This window comes from Nannobrachium achirus (assembly GCF_963921795.1).
Source record: "Nannobrachium achirus genome assembly, chromosome: 22".
Taxonomy (NCBI): domain Eukaryota; kingdom Metazoa; phylum Chordata; class Actinopteri; order Myctophiformes; family Myctophidae; genus Nannobrachium; species Nannobrachium achirus.
The window spans coordinates 45,474,841-45,499,613 of record NC_137829.1 but is presented as its reverse complement, the minus strand read 5'-3'; the positions used below and the strand labels follow the sequence as shown (position 1 = coordinate 45,499,613).

At 39.8% G+C, this 24,773-nt stretch overlaps 1 protein-coding gene across 1 annotated transcript in view; it reads left to right on the top strand.

Moving 5' to 3' along the window:
* cps1 (carbamoyl-phosphate synthase 1, mitochondrial) overlaps positions 1-24,773 on the top strand; it is a gene marked incomplete at both ends in the record, with an annotated part of 173,311 nt that overhangs the window by 61,999 nt on the left and 86,539 nt on the right. The window contains 4 exons of the mRNA XM_080752916.1: positions 2,888-3,029; positions 4,301-4,366; positions 5,828-5,891; positions 9,173-9,354. Of these exons, the coding sequence (XP_080609042.1) occupies positions 2,888-3,029; positions 4,301-4,366; positions 5,828-5,891; positions 9,173-9,354 (454 nt within the window). The remainder of the gene's footprint in view (positions 1-2,887; positions 3,030-4,300; positions 4,367-5,827; positions 5,892-9,172; positions 9,355-24,773) is intronic.

The window sequence follows — 24,773 nt, the reverse complement described above, 5'->3', positions numbered from 1 at the left end:
TTTTCACTGGTTAAAGCATTCACTAAGTCTAACCCTAAATGGGTTTTAAATAACAACCAAAACAACACTGAGGATTTTGCAACAAACTCTTGAGATTCATTATGTCTCATAATTGTCCTGTTTTCACTTCGCTTCCTCCTACACAGTTTAAAGGCCCATTCCCACTGGGCCAGATTAAATAACAGATAAAAAATGTGTATTTCTCCATTCAAGTGGATGGTAAGATACAGATAAAAAATATCAGATTAAAAAAAAAAAAAAATGTATGTATCAGTATCTTACCATCCACTTGGAGAATGGAGAAAGATATTTTTATCTGTTTATCTGGCCCAGTGGGAATGGGCCTTAAGAGTATGTTTTCACAGTGTCTATATTCACCTATATTTCACAGGCTTTAGGGAAAACGTAAGAGAAATGAATGCTTTAAATTACACTGAAAAATATGAAAACGTAAAGAAGTACAGTACAAACTCACCATTATCTTCACCTCTGTCCAAGATTATTATAAACATAAAACAAAACGTTTAGAAGTGTTGTGTTTGGTAGATACATTTTCTGTAACTTTTATACCTTTTAAAGCATGTTTATTTCCCCTTTTAAATGCTGCCCCTTTTGTATAGAACACAGGGTTTAGTCGGAGGCCTTAGCGTTGTTTCGTGCTAATCAGTCTAAAAGCATCATATCACATTTTGCACAGATGTAGCCCAGGGCATGCTCTAATGATTTAGCTGGGGCGCCCAGTTGGCCCCAGAAAACGCCCACAAAACTGTGAAAAACTGTGGAAAGTGTTGACTCATCACTTTTCATCACTAAACCATCGTTTTCTGGGGCCATTTTTAGCCCAAGGAAGGTTTTTTATGCAAAACAAATGCTTGCAATGGATTCAGCATCATGACAAAGTTAGACCCCTCACATCCTACTTAAATACCCCCCCAAAAAAAGTTTTTCTGGGTATTTTCCTCCTGTATAGAAAGTCGATGCGAGCCCAACTTGATTTGGCTACCCTGGGCTACTTCTGTGCAAAATTTGGCGCTTTTAGACTGATTAGCATGAAATTACCATTCTATCTCCCTAAGGCCCCCGACTAGTTCCCCACGATCATGAAATTCCTGGAAATATTTTGAAAAATATTTTTCCAGTCCTGGAAAAGTTTTGGAATTGATCAAGGTTTCTGGAAGGTCTTGGAAAAATGGCTATGCATTGTTTTTGGTTATTGATTTTGTTAACCACAATGTTGACTATTTGAAAATAGCTGATCTGTAAAGGCCGTATCAGAGTGTACGGTGGAGAGCTATCCACCGGTGGAGAGCTTTCCACCGCAAGTCAGAAAATAAGTGCAGGACATCATAGTCACGGGGCCCACGGTGAAGTCCTCCCCCGCCTCCCTCTGGTTCAGACGCAAACTCCGTTCAGGTCGACCAATCAGTGAACGAGGTGTAGAGCCTGTCTGTCTGATAGTAAAAACAGAGAGATGTGTTGGGACTTGCGGTGTAAAGCTCTCCACCGCGAGGAATGACGTAACGTTGTAGTTTCATGACTCAAAAAGACTCGAAAAGACTACACCGCGGTGTAAAGCCTTCCACCGCCCAGGCGACTATGATGTCGGCTTAAGCTTAGGACACTGAGTTTATAAATGAGCTATCTTTGGGAGAATAAAAAAAGAAAACTCAGTGAATGCCTGACTTTACATTATTTAATGGGCCTTGATGCCAGCCATTTTGTTTAATTTCGGCTAAAGGGCTAACGTGCACGACCGTGCACGGCCGGGCTATGAACATAGAATGGTTGGGTCGGCGATTTTTTTCTGTCTACATAGCAAATAAAAGTAAGACAATCCGATAAACGGTTATGGAGATAATGGCCAAAACGTTTATAATATAATCTGGTGTAAAAGGAAAATAGATGAAATATGTCATATTTGAAATACGTGCAAAATTGATATGATATGATATGATATCATATCATATTATATCAAGTTTGCGCTCATTTCCTGTGTATACACCTATATAAGTGACATTTTTTAATTTGAGTTTAATTTTTTTTTTCTTTTTTTTTCATATTAAAAAAAGTGTGTAAAAGACGTTTTTGGCACCAGGAACCCGTATTAAAAAGTGTGTAAAATACGTTTTTGGCACTCAGGGAGTTAAGGGCAAAGGGGAGTCAGAACAATAATATGTTGGCACGTCAAGTCAAGGTGAATTCAACTCCAGTCTGAATCCAGGTGTCTCTGTCTGCCTACTAAGCACAGATTGGCTCAATCCCACTAATTAGGGATGACACAAGGGATATAGCCTCGCAACAGCCAGACTCTCCCAGGGGAGAGTCTGGGAGTTCTCAATAGACAACGCATTATTACACGATGACGTAGTTACTCACTTTGACTGACAGGTCCAGTCAGTAGTCATCAGCGCATCAAAACATCGTCGGGAGAACATCAAATACGTCTTTTCCAGACAGAAATTCCAAAGGTGCAAACTGTTGTTCGTTTTTAAGTTATGAGATGCCGTTGATTTCAGATAAAACTTCGCTTAATGCAGCTTTTATTTGCGATTTGTGAACTCGCGTCGGACATGGGGTCCGCCATGTTTGTTTACAAAATGCGAGAGCTGTAGCAGCCGCTCGACCAATCAGGAGCGGTGTGAGGCGGGTTCGCTCGAAATGCAGCCTTTTGATTGGAAATTGAGAATCAAAGTCTAATAAAGAGACTCGATGGGAGGGACACCAGACCGAGAAAGGAAGCACATTGGTGATGACGTAGCTCGGGATGGCTTGCGAGGCTAACAAGGGATGACAACATTGTCCTAAAATGCTGAAAACATATTTTTTTCCCCCCCTTTTCTCCACAACTATCTTCAACACTTCTTGTCCCTTCCATCCATCCGTCCAGCGCCTCGGTTCCCAGGGAGCTGCTCCTCAAGGCCAAGCAGGACGGCTTCTCAGACCGGCAGGTGGGCCAGGCCCTGGGCTCCAGTGAGGGCGAGGCCCGAGAGCTGCGGCTGGCGCAGGGCATCAGACCCTGGGTCAAACAGGTTAGTGCTGCCTGCCTGCCTGCCTGGCTGGAGCTTCCTCCACTGTTGGACAGTATAATTAAGACAATGTGTGTGTGTTTCTCCTTTTTTTTTCTTTCTTTTTTTTTGTTGTAAATTAAAGGAGCTTTAGTCTACTTTTTCTTGAAAAACGGCCGCTAAAATAAAATGTTTTGAAAATATTTTATAAAAAAGATTAAGCTTCATATATGTGTTTCTATTCAGAAATGTACACAAAAAGCGTAAAATAATGATAAAATAATCATTTTGGCCATTGTCTGACCGATTTTGTTTATAACCCTTATATCAATCCATATAAAAGAATACAAGAGGGATATAAACAAAGTCAGTCTGACAAAGGCCAAAAGGATCATTTTATCATTATTTTACGCTTTTTGTGGTCATTTCTGAATAGAAACACATATATCAGAAGCTTAATCCTTTTCATAAAATATTTTCGAAACATTATTTTTATTTTAGCGTCCGTAACGCCCCAATTTGCTACATCATAATACAGCTTCACACAAAACAAAAGGATCAAAAGTAGCAGATCTACATGCCGCGTTTCAAGCTAGTAGACACTAAGTATAACATTTTAAAGTGATCCCTGGCTAATACGACAAATATGCCTTAATACAATAGTCCTCTATAACTACAATGTAAAGTTAAAAACACCTAAAATATTTTATTTCTCCTAGAAATAACGAATCTTTCACTCAATAGGGGAAATGCCTGTCGCAAGTTGATGATGTCATAAATGTCATGTGTGATCTATCCCTATGGAATTTACGGCATGCATGTGCAAAAAACACATTTGAAATATTGATTTGATGCTCACATTAACCATAGGAAATATTAAGTTTGTTTTTATTTTCACATGCATGCCATAAATTCCACAGGGATAGATCACACATGACATTTATGACATCATCAACTTGCGACGGGCATTTCCCCTGTTGAGTGAAAGATTAGCTATTTCTAGAAGAAATAAAATATTTAAGGTGTTTTTAATTTTACTTTGCAGTTATAGAGGACAATTATAATGTATTAAGGCATATTTGTCGTATTAGCCAGCTAGGGATCACTTTAAGATCACTTTACAGAGTTTTAAACTATCAATTCCACCGGAGTATGGGGTTACAGTAGCACAAAAAACTATAAAAAAACATCGAGCAAGCTGGTATAATATGGCTGTGTCATTTTATTTATTTATGTTTTATTATTAATATTTATTTTTTAACCAACTTGTTATTTTCCTGATTGTGTGTGAACAGATCGACACCTTGGCAGCAGAATATCCTACCATGACCAACTACCTGTACTGCACCTACCATGGCCAGGTGCTCAGAACATCACTGAATGAATATCCTTGCTGTAAAACCTGTGGAAACCAAAATCTGTTTTTCAAATCTCAAAGTGCCACATTGTATGAATGAATGAATGAATGAATGAATGAAAATAAAATAAAAAATAATAATACCAAATAAATAAAATAATGAAGACAATTAAATCAATGGTCAACTATTAGGGGTGTAACAATATAGTAACTGAATCGAAAAATCTATTTTAATTTGCAATGATCTACTATATCGTTTGCAAAAGCAAATGTATCGTTACACTCCTATCAACTATACACTGCTAAGAAAAGGTTACACACAAGGCAAGTCCATCTCTAGGCAAATGCCTTATTAAAAAGAAAGGAAACTTGTGTTCCAATTCATCCAAATGTAGTTATTATTTAGTCACAAGCTCATGTTTATCTATCTATAAATGCGAGAAGTCTCTGCGTGTCTGTCTGTCTGTCTGTGTGTCTGTCTGTAATCCGCGTATCTCGAGAACCGTTCGTCCCACCAGCTTCAGATTCGGCACGCGCGTTCCCCGCCGCGGCACGGAGTGCAGTGCCGGGTCTCGACCCGACCCGACGCGCGGTTTTCCCGAACCGGCGCGAAACGTTCGGAATCTCCTTATGCGGGGTTGATTGTTGACATCAGGCTGTTCCGGAGGAAATCGGCGAAAGCTCTGACTCATTGTGACATCACTTCATAAAAGGCTCTGACATCACGTACGCCACATGAGTCAACAAAAAATCTCTGAATATCTCCATATATAGCATATATGGGCATAAAATGGACGCAGAATCACAAAGATCTCCATATACGGGCATAAAGGGACACAGACAGACGGATACAGAGATCTCCATAAATGGGCATAAAATGGACGCAAATGGCATATATGGGCATAAAATTTACGCAGAATCACAAAGATCTCCATATACGGGCATAAAGGGACACAGACAGACAGATACAGAGATCGCCATATATGGGCATGAAATGGACGCAAATAGACATATATCTCCATATATGGGCATATATGGGCATAAAATGGACCCAGAACTATATCTGCAGTGATCTCCATATATGGACATAAAATGGACACTGACAGACAGATAGACAGATAACAGATATCTCCATATATGGGCATAAATGGACACAGGCAAACAGATGGTCAAAACGGGTCCTATGACAACAGGTATAATGGGGTTTGCATTAAAGGGCGGGGCATTCATTCCCTATTTACATCGTTCCCGAGTTGGCCTTCGGGCGGCCCAGCTTCTAGTTACTTTAAATTGGTTCACTATTCATAGAATCCAGACACACTTCATCTCTTTGAGTTTCAAGATGTTTACAAAATCTACTCCTAAAGAAACGAGTCGAGACCTAAAGAAAAAACGTTGCATGTCGACGATTAAACAAATGAGGAGGGTAATAATCAGAATGTGACATAATTGTATGTGTCGACAGGAGCATGATCTGGACTTCAACGACCATGGAGTGATGGTTCTGGGCTGTGGACCGTACCACATAGGTAAGACATAGAGGGTTCTCAAACCTTTCAGGCCGAGAGCCTCCAGAATAATCGTATTTGAACTAGTGTTGATTTTGACAGCAAATTTAGACTTCGTTTTAGTCATAGTTTGCATGAAATTACATTTCGTTTTAGTCATATCTTTTATGTTTTAGTATTTGTTTTGTTTTAGTCGACAAAATATCATAAGATTTTAGTCGACTAATTCTACAGTTGATTTTGTAGACAAAAATGTATTTTGGGGGGCCTTTTTGCCTGGCTCCAGCCAATAGACCCGCCCACTCTCTGAGTGAACTGCTTCTCTTGGTCTGGATGTGTCATATGACGCGTCTCTTGATACGGTATCTTGACTTAGCGACCAATGAAATCAATGCAATACGGAGGAGGGGTGCGTCTAACTTTTGAAAATCAACAGAAACAGTGGAGGGAGGGGTGGCTGCGTGGCTCACCAGAGTTCTTAATTGCTCCCTTTGAACTTCAAAAGGGCTCCGAACTGCAGTCATTGATTGAGCCATACAAGTGTCGAATAGCTCGTTAGTGATTCTCTCTAATCAATGAAACATCAAAGACAATGACCTGTTTGGTGCATGTCATCGAGGGGAGGGGGAGGAGGGAATGTTTTGTGTGCAAAAGTCAAACACAACCCCTCCCACCAGATCTCTTGTGATTGGGAATTTCAAATTTTAAATCCCCTCCCCTTTTCAATCAAATAGAATGGGGACAACTTCAGACTCAAGCTCCAGCGTAGAGTCTGAAATCAGGCTAGGGGCCTTTACCTTGATGCCGTCGTAATGGCTGATTTTACACTTGGTTACGTTATGTTGAAAATAGCCGATCTGCGAGCTCACAACACGTCGTGCTGCGACGTGTTGTGACTTGTAGATCTGCTATTTTCAGAGCGCAACACCCGAGCTCAACCAAACATAAAAATGACTTGTCTTAATTCTACAATTTGGCCAATTCAGCATTAAAAATGTCTTAAATGCCCTTATATTGTAACTTTAGAAATGTGCAGATACTGTACACTCATACTATATGTTGGTTTGTTTACATTATTTTTAAATATATACTTTTATTGCAATTATTTCATATTAACATTTCATGTTGCAGTGGACATCTTACATCTTTGCATTTTTATTTTTTATTTTTTTTACTGTTGAGTGAGAAAACAATGTTGCACATTAAGTTAATCATCTGGGGACCTCCAAAATAATTTGGGGGACCCCCCTGGACGTGCCGACCCTCATTTTGGGAACCTCCTGAGGGGAAAATCCTGTTAGCAGAAACTCACAAGCTTTTATGGATCAGGACTCGCTTGAAAATGTAGAAAGTGTTTGCGTCCCACCTATCTTCTTGAAATGAGAAAATTCGATATGAACACTGGCTTAACCCATTTAGGCCTAGAATTATTGACTGCTTTAACTATTGAAAAATAGCAGATCTACAAGCTCACAGCGCGGCACCGAGTGCCGCGCTGCGAGCTTGTAGATCTGCTATTTATTTATTTTAATCGTGAAAATGTGTGCACATTTTTCAATATATATATATTTTCAAAGCAAACTTTTGTAACTCAAATCTCTGCTTCTGGGAGGGTCCCTGGAACAACATATTTTGAGATGGGGGGGGGGGGGGGGGTCCGCGGCCAAACACCTGTAATTTTGGGGGTCCTTGACATGAAAAGGTTTGAGAACCACTGATTTAGAGGAAGGATTTAGAAGTCGGGTCAAGGGTTAGGGATCAAAGACATTCAAAGACTTGCACACATTTTTCAAGATTTTTCAAAAATAGCAGATTTACAAGCTCACAGCGCGGCACTCGGTGCCGCGCTGTGAGCTTGCATATCTGCTATTTTTCAATAGTTAACTGTTCTGCTGCTGTTGACGATCCTCACCGTCATTCAAATCGGTGACTACATGACGCCGTTGACAGCGCTCACCGTCAATCTTACTGTATTTACAGTAAATGTATTAATACTTACTTAATGTCGCTCCGGTCGCGGCCGCATCGGTAATGTCCGCGATTTGTTTAAAACGCACGTTGGGCGTGCACGCGAAGTGAAGCTCCTCCATGTTAAGTCAATGGAGAGGCCCATAAAGAGACTTCATTTACTCCAAATAAGACATTTTGAGCCATTTTGAGCCAGATCTAATGTAAACAATACACAAGGCAGGGCGCAGACATGTTTCTCTTCTGGGCTCACACTGTCATGTGACTAGATGACGTAATCGTTGCCGTCAAGTGATAATCCAAAAAAACAAAAACAACCCCCTTCCAGCCCTTCAAAATAATTGCGGCGGCCGACGGAGGAAACGACGTGCCACCAAGGCAACAAGCAACCTTCAGATTAAGAGGCAGTAGTTGTGTTAAAGCATCAAATAATGGTTGAAGTGGTTAAAAGCTAACGCGACTCGGGCGCGTTCCGGGTATTTGAGGGTTTAAAGCTGCAGTGTGCTTTGTGCGACACAGAGCCCTCAACTGACTCCAGAATAAATAGAAACGACACGAATGAAATGGACTCAGTGATGCCGAAATTGATGAACACGTCTCCGTTTGGGAGGGACGCGGTGCAACTCCAAACTGACAGAAATTGGATTTAGCGGCGACTGTTGCTCATAAAAATAATAATAAAAGAAAAAAGCTTTTCCGAGTGACAAAAAACAAACTGCTGAAAAGAGATGATGCATTAGATATGACTTGAACATAATTGTGTATTCCGTGCATTTCCACAGTTTATGATTTATTTGTATATTTAGGTACTTATGTGCCATATCTGCCCCCTGTGCAACTTCAAAGCCCAAAAGACAAACAGAGATGTCATTTTTATTCATACATTACCAGTGTCCAACAACAAAAGCCACAATCAAATCATTCATCTTAATTATTTACATCAGGGGTCTTCAACATAGTGTCCTTATTCTGAGAACTTTAGCCAAAAATAGCAGATCTACAAGCTCACAACGCCTCGCGCTATTTTCGGTAAAGAGGTTTGGTGTAGAGGGGGAAAAAAGAGCAGACAAAGTACAGAGTGAAAGGTCAAGTTTATTATGTATTGACGGCTCAACTGGTTAAATATCTGAAAACACACATTGACATGAATCCAAAATACACTGACGATTGTGCTGTCAAACGATTAACTATATGGAATCCATTAAAAGCTCTGGGGGTCCCTGCTTCATTTCTCCCTCAACTAAGGGGTCCTTGGCCTGAAAACGTTGAAGACCCCTAATTTACATGATAGTTAAAGGCAGATACCGTGCCTCTCCTGTTTTTTCCTCCACCAGGGAGCAGTGTGGAGTTTGACTGGTGCGCGGTGTCTAGCATCCGGGCTCTGAGGCAGCTGGGGAAGAAGACGGTGGTGGTCAATCACAACCCCGAGACGGTCAGCACCGACTTCGACGAGTGTGACCGCCTCTACTTCGAGGAGCTGACCCTGGAGCGCATTCTGGACATCACTCAACAGGAGGTCAGTCAGACTCTGAGCCAGTGCTGCTGGGAAGTACATGTCGTCAGGGGCGTCACCAGTGGCGTCAGTTCAGCAAAAGCTAGGGTATGGCAAAGATGGGAGTCCTCATGGAAAAGAGGCATTACATTTTGTATAACACGGTTATTGTGAAAATAGCAGGTCTACATGAACAAAACGCCTCGCGCTGCGAGGCGTTGTGAGCATGTAGATCTGCTATTTTCACAATGTCTGATTTTTTTTGATTTTTTTTTGATTTTTTTTAGTTTTTTACACAGGTTTCTATGGTTTCTTGGGCTGGATATGGCAGCCTGGAACGGTTGTTCAAGTGCAGCTAAACTTGGCATGTTAGTAAACGTGCCACAATTAACAATAATGTATTGCACCTGTGCAGCTGACCTGCGGAACCTGGGAATATAACATTTTGTCAAGATGTACAGAATATAATTATAATACCTTGTTAAAGTGACCATTTTGTTAAATGTTGCATTTGTAGTTATTTTACTGTAATTTAACAACATAATAACCAGCACAGATAGACAAAGAGACATTCATGGATTTATATTTAAAAATAACTTTTATTTTCCCCCCTGGACCTAGGGTGTGGCAGCTGCATACCCCTGCCATACCCAATTGACGCCCCTGGGCGTCACAAGGGGGTGTCCCTGGAACTAAATATTTTGAGATGGGGCCCGCAGTGAACAGTGTACATGTCTTGTTGTCGGGCACTATCAATATCGAGCAGAGATGTAAAAGAGTCTTTAGTCACAAGTCGAGTCCGAGTCACGAGTCTTTAATCTCGAGTCGAGTCGAGTCTGGCACGCTGCGAGCTTGTATATCTGCAATTTTTTTGAAAATTCGTGAAAATGTGTGGAAATCTTTTGGAATATATGTATGTATTTTTTAAGCAAACATTTGTAACACAAATTTTGCTTCTGGGGGTGTCCCTGGAACTAAATATTTTGAGATGGGGGTCCGTGGCCAAATACATGTCATTTTGGGGGTCCTTCACGTGAAAAGGTTTGAGCACCACTGACATAGAAACATAGGTTTTTCAAAAAAAACCTTAGAAGGATTTGAAAAAGAAATGTTCTTGTTTTTAAAAAAATAGCAGATCTACAAGCTCATGTACATCTGCTATTTTTCAATAGTTAAAGCACACAATAATGTGTTCCCAGTCTAAATGGGTTAAACCCCCTCCCCCTATGAAGAACATTCACGGGGGGGCCCGCAGTGAACCCTTGTACCCAGGGCCCCAGAATTTGGTGTGACACCCCTGAGTGCATGTCTTGCTGTCGGGCAGTATCGATATCGAGTGGTGCTAACTGCTCCAACATTTGGCTCTGTCTGTATGTATGTATGCATGTCCGTCACGCCCCAAGCTGGGACGCTTACTGAAATGAACTCATACAAGGCACTGCTGGGGGGAACGGTGACGCTGTCGGTAGCGCTGTCAACTCACAGCTAGAAGGTCCTGGGTTCGATTCCCGCTGGGGGGCGCTGTGGGTGTGTTCTATGACGTGCGAGTATGACGGAACTTTAGCTGTATTGACTTCGACCTCTAAGGACCTTCCAGGGAGGGTGCTCATGTGCGTCTGGCCGTGACGCGCTTCCTAGTTTCTTCTTCTTTGAGCTGTTTTTTGTTTTTTTCGCACTGATTTTTGATATTGCACTATTAGGTTGTGTTAGTAGTTTCTGAGTATTTTAATTTGTTTAACAATGACAGTGAGATACTTGTTGCTCTAGCTTTGTAGTTGTACTATAACTTTGGTGATATCAGAGTGTTTTTTATATTGCGGTGCTATTTTTAAGTAAGGCACACTCAAGACAGGCACATACTGTAACATAACACACACACACACACACACACACACACACACACACACACACACGCACGCACACAACTCGGTAACGAAACAATAATTAGAGTTCATCTGCAGGAATGAAACTTTATTATTAATCCCACTAAGGGCGAGTAGTTTTAGACGATAACATTTGAATGAACTCCATTTCTCAGTCCTTTTGGGTGAATAATGAATGAAGTCCCAGTGTTAGTTTGAAAAGGTCCCGGCTCTCATAAATGGATCACTTACTACTTCCTCTTCTGCTTACCTCTTTGATTCGCAGTGATGTGTGAAAAAGCTGCCGACGACGCCGCTGCTTGAAGAATAGCTTTATAAAAATGACTTATCCTAGAAATGAGAATGTTTTTTTGCCAAATGTTCTGCAACTTAACCCATTTAGGGCCGGGAATTATTGAATGCGTTAACCAGTGAAACATAGCAGATATACAAGCTCACAGCGCGCTGAGTGAAAAATGTCGTGAAAAAAGTCATGAAGATTTGTGCAAATCTTTGAATACCGGTATACAGTATGTATTTTTAAAGGGAACGTTTTTAACTAAAATTTTGCTTCTGGGGGGTCCCTGGAACTAAATATTTTGAGATGGGGGTCCGTGGCCAAATACATTTCATTTTGGGGGTCCTTCACATGAAAAAGTATGAAAACCACTGACATAGTAGTCTCTCAAGAACAGACTAACTGAGCTCCCGAACGATTCAAAAGACGCTTATAGAATCGGGTCAAAATTCTAATTTTCACGATTTTTTCAAAAATAGCAGATCTACAAGCTCGCAGCGCGGCACTCGGTGCCGCGCTGTGAGCTTGTATATCTGCTATTTTTTCAATAGTCAAAGCATAACATAATGATACACTATAATTTGTACCCGTTCTGAATGGGTTAAAGCGGTTTCCACGGAAACGCGCCGGACCGCGAGCCATTCGTCTCGCGAGCGTCGAGCAAAAAACAAATCTCTCTGCTCACACCAGCGTGGATGAAACATGGCCGGCAGTAATATCCATATCCTCTCTGTTGACGCGTATATTTACTAAGCGGAGAAAGAAGTGGCGACACAGCGGCCAGGCTGTGAGAAGTTACCCAAACACCACTCAACCTAGGGGTGTCGCACCAACTTCTGGGCCCTGGGTACAAGGATTCACTGTTACGCGTTATTTTGTGCTTTAACTATTGACTAGTAAAAATATTTATATATATTTATTGCGACCGAAGGTCACATTTACCCTGAAAAACCTTGTCGCTTGAGTGACCTTCTGTAATCCTTCTGTACAGGAAGTGATGTTAGTGTGATGTCAGCGAGTTGTGACATCACTTCCTGTACGGGGCGGCTACACAAGACTAAGAAAGACAACAAAAAAAAGAGAAGGATACACAAGACTAAGAAAGACAAAAAAAGAGAAGAATAAAAAAGAAAAATGCCCATATATGAGTCATTCTGTACCACATATCCATGTTTAGGCAAACCCCACACAGAAAGGCCCTATCGCCAACCCCAACTAGGGTGTGGGCGATAGGGCCTTTCTGTGTGGAGTTTGCATGTTCTCCCCGTGTCTCCTAGGGTTGATACCCTCACAAAAACATGAACAAACTCCCCCCAGAATGACAACAACTAGAATCGTCAGAGAAACGCTGTGGTTGGCCAGATGGTCAAGAATTGGCGCGACGTCACCCTGAGGTCGCATGTCACCCTCAGGTCTCTTACTAGTATTTATATAAGGTTTTTTGATAAACCTATGTTTCTATGTCAGTGGTGCTCAAATGTTATCATGTCAAGGACCCCCAAAATGATATGTATTTGGCCACAGACCCCCATCTCAAAATATTTAGTTCCAGGGACCCCCCAGAAGCAAAATTTGAGTTACAAACGTCCGCTTAAATAGTTAAAAAAATACATATATTCAAAGATTTGCACATAGTATCGTCATATTCCGCCGATTTATTCAATGTAATCCAATGCAGATGGCCAACTTTGAAGCCCATTTTCTCTCTGAATCTATGCTTTTCTGGAAGAGGACAGCCTTTATTGGCGGCAAAATAGCCGAAAAATGTGCTTCTAACAATAACATTAGCCTAGAGGTAATGGAAGCCAAGGCCTTCCGGCGCATAGTGAGGACACGCAGTGTGTACGCTAAATGTCTCCATACTGTTAGTATAGTAGAATTTGAGAAATGGACATTTATATTAGGGCCTTTTCCTGGTCATCAGTGGTTGTTTTATGATTAAATGAAGGAATAAATACACACACGCCCTGTGGAGCTTGTAGATATATTTTTTGGCGTCAATTGTTTTTAGGCCACAACTAAAATGTAAATATAGAATCCCCCATCCTAAAATGCTGAACGTGCTGAAAGCCCTGAGTAGGATAGAGGGCGGTGTGGGGGCCCAGGGCAGTTGGTGACGTCACAGTAGGGGCGCGTGCATGTGTGTGCATGTGTATGTGCGTGCGTGTGTGCGTGCGTGCGTGCGTGTGTGCGTGTGTGTGTGTGTGTGCGTGCGTGCGTGTGTGTGTGTGTGTGTGTGTGTGTGTGTGTGGGTGTGTGTGTGTGTGTGTGTGTGTGTGTGTGTGTGTGTGTGTGTGTGTGTGTGTGTGTGTGTGTGTGTGTGTGTGTGTGTGTGTGTGTGTGTTTCAAAAGTGAATAAAGGGCCCATGTTGGGGGTGTATTGTTTGGTGTTCATTCTTAAAGACAGTGTGGGGTTTTATTGTTTTTCTAAAGGCTGGCTTTACCGTGACTGTAATTAGGGAATGGACAGGATGAGGTTCCCTTTGTGGGATGCGAGAAGAGATTATTTTTGGATTAATAGCATTGTGACTCCTCTGTCATAAAAGTTTGTGTACACATTGGTGAATGGAGGGTCACCGTGTTGGGGGGAAGATTGTGGCTCTCTTATGTATGACTTTAGTCTCATTCTGTATGTACTGGGGGGCAGTGTATGATAGGATGGAAATGCTACAACGTGTGTGATGTCCACAACAGGGAGAGAGGATGGATCACATTACCTAACTATGGTCCTATTCCCCAGCATGGGTTAGGCTAACTATTCAGCAGGTACATGCCAGTAGAAGAATGGTCACACATCAGGGGGTGGTGTAAAACAATGATAGCCCTACTGTTAAGCTCAGTGACCACAACACAGTGTGTGTAGAAACAGGGCATACACTTTTAGTGGACAATGCACTATATATTGTTTTCCAGTATGCACACATGGATATAGTTATAGAAACCTATTACCTAGCCAAATGTGTGAAATTCCATACATGAAAATAAAAGAGTAAATAAGTAATGAAAAACAGCCGATCTACCTGCTGACAGAACGAGACGTCGTAGAGAGAGAGAGTAAGATGTGACAGTGGGATAGACGCGGACAGATCTACAGTACAATTATGGCTTGTACTGTGGCTATTTTGATCGTTTGGGGACAAACATATAATTTATCGATTGGGTCTCGAGATAAATAAATACCATTTAAATAAAAAAAACGTTTGGTAGCAATTAGTATACACAGAGTTTTAAAAGGTTATAGTGCAAATAATATTAACAGACCAGTAAATATTTAGTTATTATTTGTTTTTACATTAGCAAGCCTTAACTAACTATGTCATGGTGTCTGACATGAATTTCGTAGTCAAACCTTAACATAGTTACAGTGGTTATAACTATCAATACTCATTAGTTGGGTTTTGTGCTCCTACAGTACATAAAATCAGAGTCTATTTAACCCTCAAATAAAGCCAAATGATTCAAGTCACAAAGAGTGACTGATAGGAGTGTGATGTGTAATGTTAGGCTTGTACGTATAATCACTAGTGGACTCTCAAAGCATTTACGTGTCAGGGGACAGGCCTGTAAATCCAGGGGGTTCAAACTAGTCAAAATAGATGATATACAGTATATCCATGTCAGTGACAAATTGTTCACCAAATCCTCATTCTTGCATGCTATTCTTAAAATTCTATAATGTAATATTATAACACACACACACATTTCATCCTTCAACACGATTTGAAAGCTTTGAAAAACTATGTAGTTCTGTATTTAAAGAAAAAATGTGTTACACACGCTCTTACAGAAATTATACGAAAACAGCAGATCCACAATCTCACAATTAGTTTACTCTTTACTGTCACTTGACAACAATAACAATGTCTGAGGGATGTAGATTCTTTCTGTTTTTTCTTCCTATTTATATATTTTCAATACATGATAGGGACCATAGTAATAATTAGACAACTTATTGTTTATTTCCTGGGTGTTCTGTAGGGTAACTACGTTTGTAATTAGCCTGTACCATCCATGAGCCTCACACCATGTACGGTAGTACATTTACAGTAAAACGTTTAAGCCCATGCATAAGCTTACTATTTAGTGTTTTATCTATGACATTATTGTATTTCACTGGCAGTATAGCGGGCAGGTATAGAGGATCAGCTATTCATTTACACTATACTTGTCTATTTTCCTCTCACTACATATTTGTTTTCCCACTACAATTAAAAAAGCTCGCCGTCATACACATCGACATAACTACAAAAGCCAGTACAACATCAACAAAACATCAACACCCCTACAAATTACAGCAGGACAACGCCAAAACACATGAAACCAAAAAGTCACAATATTTTACTAACAATGTGCTCAATAGACTAGTTTCAACAGCAACCGTTAATCCTATAAGACATCTGGTAACATAAGGCTATAATATATGGTATAGCCAGTTTGAATAGTAGTTTGACTGAATGATTGAAGGCTTTATTAGAAGTTTGCATATACGAATGGGTGCAGTTTCATAACAGTACAGTTAATTCACTGGTACAAGGACAACTAAAAAGGAGATCCTAGTATGGTTTTTGGTTTTAGTTTCACAGGAAACCTTTATCTATCTCTTCCCATATTGGGAGCTGAACCCGAGCTGCTGGGTTGAAAACCAGGAATACTAACCGCTAGACCGTATGGGATGCAAATCCTACAAACTGTACACACTATATCAATCATAAACGGTAGAGAACCAAGTATACAACACAACTATGCGGCATCAACAGGCCTGCATAATACCTACAGTAATCAACTACTGTATATTCACCACAAATATACATCACCAACATAAATCATCAGCATCGTCAGTACACATTGGGAGTAGCACACAAAACATAACACACAAAACATTAAAAAACATAACTCTTGCATTCACGTGAAGACAAAATACACAATATGTTCTAATAATAAAGTGTTCAACAGACTTTTACTCAACAGCCTTTTAATATCAATTGACTGTGTAAATAACTGTTTTTTTTTTTGTTTTTTTTTGCATAGGTGATGGGAAAGTATGGTTTCAATGTATAGTTTGGATATTTGTTTTTGTCACTTTACTGTTAAGCTAATGATAGGATCATGGTTTACGTATGGTCATAGCTATGGATATGCATCTTTATGTATAACCTTGTTTATCTGAACTGGAGTAAGAGTGTTTTCTAAATGCCAAAACACTTCACTAATACATAGCAAAATATGATGATATCCTAGAAAACACATTAACATCAAACATCACCTATATCAAATTGTGTCTACAGTACACTATCTACAGTACAGTATACTGTGCATACTAAAAACCTGTAAGATTCACCATTGCATTTCGTGAAATGAAAACCTACTGTACGTTTTTAGAAGCGTGAATAAACTTTAACTATGCCTAAAACAACATAAAAACATAGATGACATTTTGTTGCAGTCACACACTATCTTATCTCATGCACGTTTCTATATGCTACACGTCACAGTAGGTGCTTCTAGTGGCAGTGGGGTCCTAGCTAGTTAGTTGTCAGGCAAGTGAGACAACCGCTGCTTTCAGCACATTTTGCAAATACATCTAATATTTTTAGAATATGGTCACAAGACTCTTTTTTTTTACTGTCATATTGGGATCCCCCAACATTAATTTGACATGGGACTCTGTGGCACAACGGTAGCGCGTCTGACTCCAGATCAGAAGGTTGCGTGTTCAAATCACGTCAGGGTCAAAGCTTTATTGATCCCCGTGAATAAATTGTTCTATGCTATTAACAGATGTAAAATGTAATTTAAAACAAATAGTGCTTCACAGGATTAATATAATATGGAAATTTGGTGTCACACTGATAAGAACCGGGGGCCAAAATAAACCGACCGCTCATTAGATGCAATGTAAAAGTGGTCACAGGCAGCACTCGCATGTAAAACTGCGACGATCAAAATCTGTAACTTATGTGACAATAAAACTGCATATGATTCTATAAACATATGTCATTACTGCCCATTTAAGTGAATAACACATTTGTAATTCATCTGCTTTATTATATGATGTTTATTATACAGGGGGAAATGCAAGTCATTCAAGGATTGAAAATGTTTGGTGTAAAACACTAGCTGGTTTTGACTACACACACAAATCATTTCTTTTTTTCTCCCTGAAATTTATGTTGTTCACATTAAAATTGTACATAGTACACTCATACTAGGACATGTGTAGGCAGTTTAGCCATATGTAACAGTACTAGAGGTATATACCTTTGGTAAAATATAAAATATAATATACAAGATTGCATGAACACCATAGCTACTGAAAGTGGTGTACAAAATTATACACACGGATCATTAAATACAAAACTTGTTTATTTGTATTGTGCTTACAAGAATGCATGAACACCATAGCTACTGAAAGTGGTGTACAAATATATGCATATCAAATCGAAAATATAATTTATTCACAGTAACAATGTATGCATCAATTATTAAGGTGTTTATACTTTATCTAATAATTATATAGTTCTACAGATGGTGAGTTCCTCCAGAATGTAACAAGCTCATTCAGAACTGCACACGTTTTCTTGTCTTTACCCAATACCAGATTGGCATTAACAATCGCCTTGATATATCCTGGAATATCTTTAACACCCTTCAATTCGTGTAGAAAAGTTTCACCCACTCCTTGCACGCTAGATGTTGTTGTAATAATACCACGAGTTTCCAACACATGCATGATTCCTGAAATAAATGGCTCAGTCCACATTCTTTTCATTAATTCTTCAAAATGATTGAAAAAATATCTTGATGGTTGGGATAGACACTGGTGATGGGGGGGGGGGGGGGGGCTGGGGTGATCTATTTCACAACCGTCACAATCCTCTTTCCATAGATCAGTTATTACAGAATCCACTAGCATTGCTACGCATACTTTTATAATACGCAGAAAGCGTGAACCGAGCAAAGTTGCAGGTTGATCCAGATCCAGTGGTGATGTCACTGGGGAGGGCCATGAAAACGTTGGTGATGAGGAGAAAAGAAGAATTTATTTCCAACTTTAAAATATGAATATAACACACTTATAAACAGTATACATTATATACGGCAAAACTATTCTCTCAAACTACTTTCTCAAAAAAAATTCTGGAACACCTCATTTTGTGATTCTTAGCCTATCCAAACTTATATTAAAGTATCCAATCAACCAATCAATGCTGAATCATTAGTATTAGTTTTATTCACCTATTTTAATTACAAACATTATGCCAACAACACTTTTGGCTGCATAAGAAGTGAGGTAAAATGTACCTGTCTAGTGAAACAAAACAAATTTCAACATTATTACAATATAACCAACATTCTTAAAAAAAAAAAAACTATTATGACCAAATATTTAGTATAATGTAGTTGATATTTTTTATTTTGAGAAGAAAACAGGTACACATATATACAATGATAATGATAAACAACATAACTGGCGGAATCATCATACAAAAAAATGTGGTAAAGCTACGTTTTTCTTTTTTAATGCTTACAAGATTGTATGAACACTGTAATGAATGTGGACACTATACAATATAGGCTATGCACTTTCTTCCATGTAACATTGTATTTTAATAAATGATTCATGAATTCTCTAGCAATACTATAGCTCAGTACTTGGTTCTACAGATGGTGAGTTTATCCAGAAAGGAATGAGTTTGTTCATTACATTATGGTGTGTCACATCATCACCCATTTCATCAGCTGCGATATCTAACCTCAGTTCATTAAGAAAGACTTCGCAGACACCTTGCACTCTGTCTTCTGTAGCAATAATACCACGAGTTTCTAACACATGCATGATTCCTGAAATAAATCGCTCTGTCCATAGCATTTTGATAAATTCTTTATAATGAGCAAATACATAATAACGTGACACCGGATAACTAGTTTGCGCCCCATCGCACCAATTATGTGTCAAACAACAACAGACTAATGTAAGATCCCGGTCATTACTTAGTACAACAGTTAAAAGCTTATCAATGCATGCTTTTACAATATCCATAAACACGGTGCTAACCAGTCCATCGGGCTGGTCCAGAGCCAGGGGTATATTTGCTGGAGAGGGGTGGGAATGCACTGGAGAGGAGGAGAAGTGATCAAGAAAAGAATACCTTTTAAACATGAATAAAACATACAATATATGCTGTAAAACTATTGTCTCTACTTTCTCAAATAATTACCAGCGTCAGAGCTTGGGGTATCAAGTGGTGTGTTACTCCAAAATGTAACAAGCTCGTTCAACACATCACGCTTCTTCTTGTTTCCGCCAAGCACATGATTATTATCAACAGCCTCTTTGATTTTTGTCTGAATTACATCCACATTCTTCAGCTCATATAGAAAAGCTTCACATATCCCTTGCACTCGAGATGTGGTAGTGACAGTTCCTTGGGTTTCCAGAACACGCATGATCCCCGAAATGAATCGATCAGTCCAAAGTCTTTTCATTAATTCTTTAAAATTTATGAAGACATAATATTTAGGGATTGGATTGAGGCACTGGTGTTGGGTCTGACTAGGATGATCTGCTTGGCAGCCGTCACATTCATCTTTCCACAGATCAATTATTACCACATTCAGTAGCTTGATGATGCATACTTTTATAATTTCCAGAAGCTCTACATTGCCCAGACCATCTCCGTGATCCAGAGTCAGGGTTGAATTCACTGGAGATGGTGGTGAAAGCGAAAGCATTGGTGAGAAGGAGTAAGGTGTAGAGTAATTCACCGGTGAAGACGGTGGAACAGGATCTAATGCCAGATACTGAAAAAATATTGGTGATGATGGAGGTGAAGGACCACATGCAAGGGCATAGTATTCATCGTCCGTGTCACTGTCATTGGGTTCTGCCCATGGCTCACCTTCTACAGTTTCCACTGGTAGAATACAGCTAGAGTTGGGTTTGTCAACTTCTTCACTTCTTTCAGCAGATTCCTCCATGATGACTGGTAAAGACCACATTACGAGCAATAATACCCTTATATATTGTGAGAGGAATAGGCGTGGTGTGTCTTGCGAGAGGAAGAGACGTAGAAGGGTGGACCAGTAAGGGGTATGAGGAGGAGGGGCAGAAGCAGATTGAAAACAAAGAGGTTTCTTTGTTTAGACATAGCATTATTATTCTATAGTTCAGTACTTGGTTCTACAGATGGTGAGTTTATCCAAAAAGTAATGAGTTCGTTCATCACATTATGTTGTGTCACATTTTCTTTTCTTTGTTTCTGGCTTCATGGTGTTGCCATCTGATTTGGTTGTATGCCCATGCTTCCTTTTTTGCTGTTGTTTCACATGGCCATCAGAATTGTCCCATGGGATTGTCTTCAGAGCAGGAAACATTTTTATTACATTTCTTGTTTTCAGAATATCCAGGAAAGCATTGCAGGTTGATTCACCCTTGCCCATAATTATGTCCACAAGTTCAGTGGCCGGGTCGGCTGAGATACGATATCTATCCAGTTGTGTGATTAGTTTTCGTTCACAGATAAGCGAAATAAGCTTGAAGAGATTGTCAATATCTGACATCAGGGTGTTTTGAAGTGTTGACTTGTTTTTTCTTATACTGTCATGGACTCTTCTGACTGTATCTGTGCAAGCCATGTATCCAGGACGTCCATGGTGTTGTGCTGCATAAGGCAGTGCCTTCAATTCAGGTCTAATTGCTGTTACTTTATTATTTTGTAGCATAGCAATGAACCCATAACAGAATTCTTCGCCCTTGCACAGCATTTTGTCCAAAAGCTCAACAGCTGCTCTGTACGGCGAGTGAGTGTCCCTGAGTTGTCTGTAGTCCACATTGCCAACAAGATCCGATTGGAAAGCGCAATCGATGAAAAATTCCACATCTGACATGATGATTTCTTGCAGTTTTGGCTTGTTTACCCTTAAAATCTCTGTAAACGTCATTCCCGGCATGAAACGAAATCCTTCCCTCTCTGTTTCAAAAACCATTGCTGGAAGACCGTACCACGGCATTTTCTCCAGATCAGGAAACCTGTCTGTAAGTTTTACGTGTTTTAGCAGAGACAGGAACACTTGGCAAATCTTTTCACCCTTGTTCATTATCTTATCAATGAGCCTATATGATGCATCCGAATAAGACATTTGCATGAGGTCCCGGTACTCTCCAGACACCAGTAGGCTTTCGTCAATTTCGAAAACACACTGGATGACATATTTGATATCTGGAAGCAGTATTTTTCTAAGTTCTAAACTGTTTTTCCGTATCGTATCTTTTGCTGTCACACATCCATTGCCAATCCCGTTTGGACGACTGTACCATGACATGTGCTGTAGATCAGGGTATGTTTCTATTGCATTTGACGCTTGTAGCAGACATAGGAACTCACTGCACGCAGTTTCACCATTGTCCATAATTATTTCCAAGAGTGCCTGAATTGTCTGTGAACTATCTGGGTTATTGTACACCATGTGCTTGAGCTTATTGTAGTCCCCATGATCCATCAAATGTTCTTCATGTCCAAAAGCCAACTGGAGGAGATAAAGTATATCATGCTCCAGTATGCATTGAAGTTTTTTAGAGTTTTCTCTGATCATATCAGTTGCTGACCATCCATATGGTAAATTTACCCCATTACTCGCACTGGGAGCTTCATCCTCTTTCACAGTGGACAACTGCACGGCCTTTTCTCCCATCTCTGGATAGGGTGGTGAAAGCGGTGGTGAGAAGTAAGGTGTAGAGTAGCCCAGAGGTGATGGAGGAGGTACACCCGGGCATGGACAATATTCATCATCAGTTTCAGATTTGGAATCGTGCATAGGATCGCATTCTACAGTTTCCACTGGTAGAATACCGCTAGAGTTGGTTTCATCCCTTCTTTCAACAGATTCTTCCATGGTGACTGGGGAAATCATAATATTCTACTCTCTAAGAGTCCCTTATATCTTGTGAAAGGAATAGGCGTGGTGTATCTTACGGGAGGAAGAGGCGTAGGAGGGTGGACCAGTAACGGGTAAGAGGAGGAGGAGCAGAACTAGATTGAAAACAAAGAGGTTTCTTTGTTTAGACATAGCTAACTATATTAGGTATAATTACTGTAGGATGATGGAAAAATGTGACGAGAAAAAGATATGTTTTTATATGTTTTATTTTGACAAGAGAACATGATACATCTTTACAGACATGTTACACGCATGTTACAATTAATATAATATGGAAATAAAATGTGGATACACAATCTAGGGAAACACATTGAACATTCAACACATCATATGATTCAAGCAGACTATGATGCTCTCAAATCAACAGGAGAGGACACATGTATGGTAGGCCTATTGTTACTATGACCCATCGGTTTCTAGCTCATGATCCAACACAGGTCTTACAGTATTACAGTTGCCCCTTGACCACTGCGTATCTTCAGGTGGTTTTATAAAATCAGCCCACCCTGGTTTATTGTACATTGAAAACAGAGTAGCTCCAGATGGTTGTGACTTTTTGGAATTTTCAGGTACTTTTATGGAATCAACCCAACCGGGCTTATGGTCCATTGAAAACAGAGTAGATCCAGAGGGATGATTGTGATTAGGTTCATTCAAGAGTTTTTTATCGTGCACCAGGGGTACACGTCTTGGTTTCTTTGTAGAGAGGTAGTTCGTACGATTTACACCGTTCAGGCGATCATCCAGCAACATCATCTTGCGAGTCTCTTTTGCTTTGCTGAAAAACCCATTGATTAATTTCAGCACGTCCTGCAGAAGCAACAAATCACCAGCATGAAAGGCTAAACGGATTGGAAAATACAATTCTTTGGCCATTACAGTCTTCGGCCTTTCACAAGTTGGTCCCATTGACTTGAATCTTATCAACAACCATAAATATGATCGTGAACAGTCGATAAGGAAGGCTTCTCCGCCTGATAAACGAGTAGGCATCGCTTCATCCACTTTCACCATATCCGATGGTTTGATGTAGTCATCTTTGGCCCATCTCCCCCAGAGCAGATAATCAGTGAAATCCATGATGGCAGTCTCAAACCTCCCAAATTCAGATGCATATACTCTCACATGATGCAAATCTGTAAACAATGTTTCCCCATCTTCCACTGTATACAGATCAACAAATGGAAAAAGGTGCATGGGTGGCGAAAAATGGCATCGTAATTTACGTTCATTAGACAGATTCCATATCAGCTTATCCTCGCCCTGGTAATTCAGGCGGTGAGAGTCCATTTTTGGTGGTAAGAATTGGTCTTCCTCATATTTAAAGAAAAAGGATCCCGAGAGAGGCGGGTATTAGAGAGACCGAACGTTGACCAACCAATGAAATTTAATGTAGGAGGGATCTGGATAATTGCAATAGGTTAAACTGACCCTCCCCATGACAACTGATAAAATAACTGGTGCAATATATTTATACCTTGATACCATCTAGTTTACATAAAATAAACCTATTCGCACACAAAATAAAAATACAATACATTGAATAAAATAAGAAAGAAGTTGGCATCTGTGGTGTTCATGCAATCTTGTATATTATATTTTATATTTTACCAAAGGTATATACCTCTAGTACTGTTACATATGGCTAAACTGCCTACACATGTCCTAGTATGAGTGTACTATGTACAATTTTAATGTGAACAACATAAATTTCAGGGAGAAAAAAAGAAATGATTTGTGTGTGTAGTCAAAACCAGCTAGTGTTTTACACCAAACATTTTCAATCCTTGAATGACTTGCATTTCCCCCTGTATAATAAACATCATATAATAAAGCAGATGAATTACAAATGTGTTATTCACTTAAATGGGCAGTAATGACATATGTTTATAGAATCATATGCAGTTTTATTGTCACATAAGTTACAGATTTTGATCGTCGCAGTTTTACATGCGAGTGCTGCCTGTGACCACTTTTACATTGCATCTAATGAGCGGTCGGTTTATTTTGGCCCCCGGTTCTTATCAGTGTGACACCAAATTTCCATATTATATTAATCCTGTGAAGCACTATTTGTTTTAAATTACATTTTACATCTGTTAATAGCATAGAACAATTTATTCACGGGGATCAATAAAGCTTTGACCCTGACGTGATTTGAACACGCAACCTTCTGATCTGGAGTCAGACGCGCTACCGTTGTGCCACAGAGTCCCATGTCAAATTAATGTTGGGGGATCCCAATATGACAGTAAAAAAAAAGAGTCTTGTGACCATATTCTAAAAATATTAGATGTATTTGCAAAATGTGCTGAAAGCAGCGGTTGTCTCACTTGCCTGACAAC